The sequence below is a fragment of the Dermacentor albipictus genome, unplaced genomic scaffold (assembly GCF_038994185.2).
Source record: "Dermacentor albipictus isolate Rhodes 1998 colony unplaced genomic scaffold, USDA_Dalb.pri_finalv2 scaffold_16, whole genome shotgun sequence".
Taxonomy (NCBI): Eukaryota; Metazoa; Arthropoda; class Arachnida; order Ixodida; family Ixodidae; genus Dermacentor; species Dermacentor albipictus.
The window spans coordinates 10,437,424-10,445,936 of NW_027225570.1; the positions used below are offsets into that span (position 1 = coordinate 10,437,424).

Genomic DNA, 8,513 nt, shown 5'->3' on the forward strand with positions numbered 1-8,513 from the left:
ATTTCTGTTCAATACATTTCATTTAGTACGCTTCCAACAGTGGCGCACAATTCCATCTGTCGTGTGGTGAAGCCACGCAGGTGAGCTGAGGATCGATGCACTGCTGAGCAGTGTCAATTTCAGGATAATGCCAAGACATTGTGTTTTTCTAATGTAGTTGTTTTCTGTGCTGTTTGCTGGAGTGCCGTGTGTTGTGCCCTTGTACTCGTGCATGTGGTAAGTGTTGTCTTTTTGTGGTGCGACTGTTACGTTACTGCGTCTTTATTATGGCCTGTGCATGCGCGCATATGTAGAACTGTTACTCGTTCTGCTGATACCAACACGACCACAATATATTAACCTTGCCTCCCGCACGTTATCATGTGCTGCAGTGTTCAAATGATGTAAGTTTTGTTGTACTTGCAGCACCTCCTTCGGACACACGTGTTTACTCGAGTACAAATGCTTAAACACATCGACTCATGAGTTGTCGTTCACCTCATTGTCACAGTAAGCACGCTACCTCAATATGCACCACTTCAAATGATCGAGGAATAAGGCACATTTCGAACAAAACAGTTCACCACATCGATGTGTATGCACACTGCATCGTACATGCTGCGTTCGCAATGCACCCACAATAATCCCAAATCATGCGTCGCATTGTCTGCATGGCTAATAATTCGTATTGGCCAATGGCATGGCACAAGTTACACGGATTTGTGCACATGTGGAACGCTCTGTTAATGATTGCAGTACTCACACTAACTCACACACTCGGCTGTTAAGGAAACGCTTCACAAAAACAAAACACAACTTCACATAGGCATTACACATTTAGCCACAATAGACCTGCCTTGAAGAAGTTGAGAGAGATGTACACAGTTATCGGCATCAGTTCATCTGATATGCAGTTACCGTTGCTTGGCAACGGAGACCGCCACCCGTTCATTGCAAGACCGAACAGTGTCGATGCATATGGACCACACAAGCTTAGCGTATCATGATGTTATGTGTTATGCGAACGGGACACAACAATGGTCAGGATGCATGACATTGCCAATGAAACCTCATTAGTCTGTTAACGGAGAGCGATCATCATGTTCAGAGGTGGTGCAGCTTCATGTAAACACACATATGGACATGGCGCTCCCTGCATACGTGCATGCAGCAGGATACAGCTGTCCAAGCAGGACAGAGAAGGATATTTTGATGTTCGTCAGTCATTGCAAAACAACACGCAAACACGTCCATAATGCAACCCGAAACGTCCACCGGTCATGCGAAACGCACAAAGGAGATGATGTATGACTGCTCCCACCTTGCTGTGCGTTTTACGTGGAGGTGGGGCCAATCAAGGTGGCATTATGCTGCTTTTATCCGGCCACCCCCACTGCTTGCATGCATCTGTGCACTTACGTGGTAAGCGAACGTCTCACTTCAAAATGCTGCCGAAGCAAAATTGCTACCCTCCTGCGACATGTGAATATGTGTGCATGTATGTTCACTGCAGCACAAGTATAGGCACCGTGGTTTGCATTGGTGCATAGTGTCGATAATAAATGCAAGGGTTAAAAGCAGTAGACACAGTATGAAATAGTGGGCGCTAATGGATGGGCATTTCACTAAACAATTACAAAGTGCAACGAAGTGTTCCAAAGCGTCCCGTGCAGATGCTACACACACACGTGCATGTAAGGTGAAGGCTTATTCCATTCACAAAGAAATAATTGCATTTCTGCAGCGCACTGTAGAACAACGCCTGCCAGCGATACAAACATTGCACAGTGATGCCGACGGCTGAGCAATAACACGTTGTTGCTGTGCAGTAATGCAAAGTCATTGAGCAGTGTGTACATTGCAAAAAAATACTGACACACCAAACGTTGCGCATGGTACGAAATACATGTTCCAGCAGCACGAAACTTTTCAACTGCTGTGCCTCCACAAAAAATGTGCACACTCAATAAATGAAGCGTAACATGGCATGGCACATCGCAGACCCTCTTTGCCGTGAATATGGCCTGTGTCTGTGCATTTACAATTCATTACGAATCTGCATACCTCTATACGGAAATCTCGTAATGCTGTCACACTAACACGACAAAAAAAGGGTGAGCGCGAGACATGGACATTCATTTCAATCAGCATAATGAGATCAAGGTGAGCACAGGAGGCAACATTTTGGCATATGGCCACGTCTTTTATTCGAAGCATACTAGCCGCACAACCACGCTCTTCCTTGCTGCGCCGCGCACGGCCGCGTAGCTACCATATGACGTCATAACACCTGCAAAGCGGACGCTTAAGCTTCGCCTTCAAGAGTGGAACGCGACAGCGTTCCCGTCGACCCGCCAAGGGGTGTAAGACAATGGGCTACGGCGCAGCGTCTACGCGCCCCGCATCGGACGCGGTGAGCGTCGAGCAACGCAGCGTTCGGCGTGACAACGAAATGTGAGCCTGAGGAAGCGACGCACACCTGAGCCGACGACACCGGCTTTTCTGCGACACGAGCTCCTTAACGCTGTCGCGATAAAATGAAGGCTAGTATGCTTCGCATCCTGGGCTTAACCTTAGCTAAGCCACAGCCATTTCTTCCAGTACACATATGTTGAAAGCGGAAGCCAACATTTCGACAAGTGCATTTGTCTTTCGGCAGGGCATCAACGGTTTTATATGTTGCACTGCTGCGTACATACACCACTGTTGTGCAGCGAAAAGACTCATCCAAGCACTTTATAGTAAAGAACCAACGCTAACGTCTCTTTCCAACAATAGAAACAGTACAGGCCTATTCGGTGTGGTACATGAACGAACGAACACACAAGCAATGAACAAGGAACTAATAACACGGAACGAATACAAAAATTAAGCAATCAATAAATACATAACAAAGCACTTCAATACATTGGTTACAAGAATTGGCACATAAATGGCAAACAAATAAACAAAGGAAATAAATAACAAATAAATGGCCTCCTGCGTCAGGTCCTGCTGACGCAGGAGGAATCAACGGGAAAAAAAATCACTGGGGCTGCTGCGGCTGGTTCCCCTGCGGCAGGTTCTGTTGCCGCAGGAAAACCGTCAGTGCCGCAGCAAGCGTGGTTAGTGGGGTGAGCTGCTCCTGGAGCACTTGCAGGTTACTTTCCTGTCGCCCCAGGATGTTGCCCAGTCGGTCTATCGATTCAGCGATGCGCTCCATCGCGGCGGTTTGCTGTGAGAGGAAGGGGGAAAGAAGGCGCTTCACATACGGTGTATACTCACGCGGGTTCACTGTTGTGTTCGTTTGGTTTGCAGAACCTATGTAATGTTACGTCATGCACTTTGAAGTCAACCTTGTCTGATTTGTTGCATTCGCAAAGAACCAACTTGCACTGTTCCCTCTTGCAGCCTCACAGTTATGTTACACGTGTCGTAGTGGGTGTACTTCTGGAAATGCCAGTGTGAACGTTCAGTGACGTGTTTTTGCTGTATGGATATCAGTGCGTTCTCCTAACCGGTACGCAGGTTAAGGTAGCAGGTGTAATACAAAATTTATTCGTGCCACATTTACAGACCCGCATCGCCATATTTCACTGAGCTAGTTGCGTCTAGGACCACACCTGCCAATGTAAGTTGCTCAACATGTCTGGCACACTTCGGCCAGTAGTTCTGGTTATATGGGGGACCTGTATATCAAAGGACGCTAGTACAGAATTATATTTCATGTTATTGTTTCGTTTGCAACAACAGCATTCGTCCAATTGTGAATCGCACATACCAACCCCACTCTACCACAACAACACAAACTCATGCAGGCGCTGCCCTCAGATGTATCCTGCAGTCTACATAACGTGCTTACAAGTGTACGGCTTGTGGGATGGATAAAACAGCAATACAAGCTCCTCGTGCAGTGCAACTTACCGCCTTATGCATTCATTCCATGCAGCAAAATAACAGTGTCGTCCTCACACTGCAGCACATCCCGCCATCCAACCTCTCATCCACGCACATACTTCGGTGCCTGTATTTTCAGTAACCTCACAGATCCGCTAAACACTGCACGATGAGAGCAGATGTTACTGCTATCCCTGTGGCCTTTCACTTGCCGAATGCCACTACAACCTATTGGTCGCACCACCTACCAATCTTTACGGCACTACTACTGCTCATTACCAACCACTACACTGCCATCCTCCTTCCAGCACACATTCCATTAAAGAATTGTGCCCAAGGCAGGCACCCAACGAAAGCACTGCTTATGATGGCTGACTATACTGAATGAACCATTACTCATGAGAAGTGCATACCTTTCTCGACTCTGCAAGTAATTCGCGCTGGATGGTGACTTGGCTCTGCGCAACATGCACAGTCCGCTCACCATCCAGCACTGCCTGCTCGAGCAGCTCGCCCTCGGAGCGCGGTGGTCTGCTCCGTGCACCAGCTGCTTTAAAGAAATGGTGAGACATGTGGTGAATGCTTGCAAATACAGGGAGAATGAGCATGCGTGGCACATCAGAGGCTCACACAGTGACAGGACATATAATCCTTCCAACTGTCGATGTGCATTACTTCTACTGCAAGCGCGACACCAGCGAATTATTTGGTGCCTCGGCTCAGATGTCCGTTGCTTTATGTAGGCAGTGTAGTTCCCTACCACAAGAGTGTATACAATAACTGAACTTCTTTCTAGCCTGTCCAGGCGGTCGGAGAGCGAAAATGTAATCAACAGCGGCAGTTCCTGCACATTGCTCCGTATCCAGAAAATTGTGTCATCTGCACTGCTACACAGGTTCTTTTATTAAGTGGTGGTTGTGCATAGCTAACAAGGCTCACGTTACTCCGACAGTTACTCCTCCCTAGACTGTCTGCGTTGTTGCAATTAACAGTGTATAATATTGAAGCGTTTCTGTAGACACCAGTTCCACGCTACACAATGTACACTATACAATACTTCATTTTTTGCACTTAACAGATTATCACGATGTCAGCGGCACCAGTATGAGCCTTAGGATGTCATGTCCATTCTTTTAAACGCTTCCAATTTATACTTCGTGTGCACTCTTCGGTTTGCACCTACCTCAACTTGGGCAATGGACAACAACTAGACATATTGCTAAAGCAAAACTTTTTTGCATCATTTTAACTTCCTAAACATCACTACCCTCTCAGGCTTTATCTCCCAACAATGCAGCTGTTAGTCGTGCCTGCCGGCATCAAGCACTGCTGGAGCATGCACGACACTGTGCGTACATTCCGTGTAACGCATTGTGCGGACATCACCATAAGCTCTCCTCTCGCGAAGCCGCACCCTACGGCGTGGCCTGGCAAAAAAAAATGCATACGACACCTATGCTTGTTGTGCTCATTGCATGTGTCCACAGGTGATACATATAGTGGCTTACCCTCGCTGGGCCTCGACCTTCTTGGCCGGGCGGGTCTTGTTGAGGCACGCCTCCCAGTACCACTGGTGCCCGGCTGCGGCTCTACAACTGCACTCTCCGGCGCCACAGGTGGTGTTTGGCTGGCCTAGTAATATGCCAACGTAAGGGAGGAGACATTATAACACCTGTACACTTCCTTTCAGATGCGATATGCTACTACTTTGCACTGTGCCACACCAGCACCCTCTCTTGGAAGGCGTACAGTTATAGACAACACAATTTCAATTTCAACACAGGGTCGAGTTGCTTCACCCTGCACTACCACTTCATTGGTCGAGTAGTTAAGAGGATCTAAACGTCACTACGCAGGGCATGTGTTGTCCACCACGATGGCATAATGTGCACACCTCAGGCTGCTGTGTATTTCCAGCTATGTGCAGCCACGGTGCACTTCTCTGACCTTCTTAGGCACTGGCATCACCATCGAAAAGCAAAACGCAAGAGTACACCTGCAAAATAGTATCCTCACCTCCGAGCTGCTCGTCGACATGAAGAAGGCCTCTCCAAGGCCTCCGGTGGCACCGCTCCCTAAAAGCTGAAGGACGCGGCCGCGGATGCCGCCCAGTCGGCCGCCGCCGGTTGCCCTGCAAGGAAACAGTGCGCTCGTAAGAATACGAACCGCATTCATTAAAGCCTACTTTTCACTCACCTTTGCTCGGCCGCAAGATTGCCCGCGTCACGCCTGCATCTGTACACAAACTTGCACCACCACAGCCTCCACTCTCGCTCAGTCTTAACTGGCGGCCCTTCTGCATTGAGAAGGGCCGCCAGTTGCTTCCACAAATCCTGCCTTTTTGCGGGCGTAAATTCCCCATCGAATTCCCCCGACCTACTAGCAAGCCGGGGGTTGCTTTCCATAAAATTTACTATAATTTCCTCCTGCCGAATGGTAATTTGACGCGCAGGCATGGCTGTGATGATCTTCGCTCATGTACAGACACAGGCAAACTGGCCGTCTGCGCGAGCAAGACCGCCAAGTAAATGAACACATTTTCTGGGATGGTAGCCTTTATTTCCGACAAATAATTAGCCTCCTGCTATTTCTTCTTTTGAAACCTGCAATTTCGTAGAAAAACAACGCTCTTGAACACTGCCGTCTGTTCACAACTCAACGCTTGCAACGCACACTTACCAAATTTTCGGACGGTAGCAGAAGGCCAGCAGACGACTATACAGCGGGGTCCCGCGCGTCTTCTTCGAGGGCTCCGCTGAAGCTTTGCCATTCTTTGCATGACCTTGGCGGTGCGCGAAAACATTGCACACACCCATTCTCAAACTGAAACGGCCACAATAAAACTCCCACACGCGCTACGCCGGTTCCTTTCGTGTTTTGTCAGCTCTACCCATTTTCAAAATAGGGCGCCATGTTGACACGACGCCCCTCTGGCGGTGCTTGATGACTGACATACACACACGCAGAAACAAAATCCGTCGGTTTATGATATCACCCAAATGTTGCTTCGCAACTATGTCAGTTGTAGCACACTTTATTCATTGAAATATAACATTTCTCACTTTTTTCTCTCATTTCCTTTACATAAAGCGACCGGAGCCAACCGTGGCCAGTGCCCAGAACCGAGCGACGCCCACTGGACTCGATTACGACACACCCGAGTCGTTCTACACTCGCCGGGCGCAATCTCTCGCGCGATGCGAAGCGTTCGAGAGCGCGCGCTGGTAGTGCGCGCTGACGTCACGAGTGAGCAGGCGGTCGGCTTATCGAATGTGACGTTCGCCGCGGCGAAAAGTTCGCCGCGGCGAACGTTTCAGAATACGTCCCCAGCTCGCATGCTTAAGGCCAACTTTTCACACGCAACGTGTGCTCTCAGGGCTTACGATTTCTCGTACTCCCTTCTACCACCACCATCCCTAGTTCTTCCTCCCTGGAGTTTTGTACAGCTGAGCGATAACAAGCGAAGTGATACGTCGCCCGACATCAACTAACGCGGCGGCGTCGCTTTGTAAGCGAAATATAGCTCAAGATGCCCACCTACCGATTAGCTCTATCGTGTTTACATTGATGCAAGCATACAGGGACTGTGAAACGACCACTGCACTTTATCGCCCTTGCGCACCTGCCCTTAAGACGTCCCGGTTTCAAATCCAAGAACCTCCTTCCTCCTTTGTGCTGACCTCCTTGCTGTTCGAGAATCGTTGTGTTCTGCGACCACCTTTCCCATCTCCCTACGGCCCGCATCGCCATCCGCACTGATGCCCTCCAGGCGGCGAGGCTTCTGTGACGCGTCAGTCGCAGCCCGGAAATATGTCAACAGATCCATCTTCTGACGGCACGTATCCCGCAGCTAATATCTATCGAATGGATCCCACGTGACCTTCTAAGCTTCCCAAACCATGCGGATTCTGCGACCCGTCTAGCGACCTCTCCATCGTCACTGCCTCAGCTCTTTACCTCTCATACGTCAGTGTGCGGTAAACCTGCCCCGTGGTCTTACCCGCGCAGAGGAGGTTGCGCTTCGGAGGATCCGGGTCGGGGTTGCCCTCACTCCTGCCGTGACTCGGAAGTAGCCGCACTTTCGCCAGTTAATCCTCGCCCTGGGTGTCCGCTCTGCAAGTCGCGAAATGCTGAATCCGACATCCACCGCCTGCTGTGCGTGTGCCCTGCATTGAAACCGACGAGGCTACGGCACGTTGCAGAAGCGGGACTTTCGCCGCGTAATCCCAGCGATTACACTGCGGGCTCACAGGGACCACATTATCGATCCCTCTTGGACTTCATTAGATCAGCAAATCTTTTTTTCATTCATTTAATCATCCTTATTCACCCGATCCCATACCCCTGTATGTCCCGAGGCAACTACCCGCGCATTAATAAAAAATTCCTGGTCTCCCGAAACTCAACCTGCTTTCAGGGCGGCTAAACACTGTCGCCGATTCGGTGCTTCTCATCCATCCAAGAACTAGTATGCCTACTCGCATCATGGTGGATGCTTCCAGTGTGGCCATCGGCGCTGTTCTCCAACAGCAAATTGACTCCGAGTGGCATCCACTGGGCTTCTTCGCTCGGAAGCCTCAACCTTCTAAGACTCTCTACATCGCTTTTCTGTCGCAAGCTCCTCGCTATCTACTCCACCATCCAGCATATCCAGCTCT

The 8,513-nt window shown here is 49.5% G+C and overlaps 1 protein-coding gene across 1 annotated transcript; it reads right to left on the minus strand.

Moving 5' to 3' along the window:
• Positions 1–1,998: 1,998 nt before the first annotated feature.
• Positions 1,999–7,144, minus strand: LOC139051928 (uncharacterized). The gene is made up of 5 exons (XM_070528961.1): positions 6,535–7,144; positions 5,872–6,458; positions 5,364–5,487; positions 4,269–4,402; positions 1,999–3,193 (listed from the first exon to the last, which is right to left on the minus strand). The coding sequence occupies exons 2-5, from the start codon at positions 6,028–6,030 to the stop codon at positions 3,005–3,007; spliced, it is 606 nt and encodes a 201-aa protein (XP_070385062.1). The 5' UTR covers positions 6,031–6,458; positions 6,535–7,144; the 3' UTR covers positions 1,999–3,004.
• Positions 7,145–8,513: the final 1,369 nt, after the last annotated feature.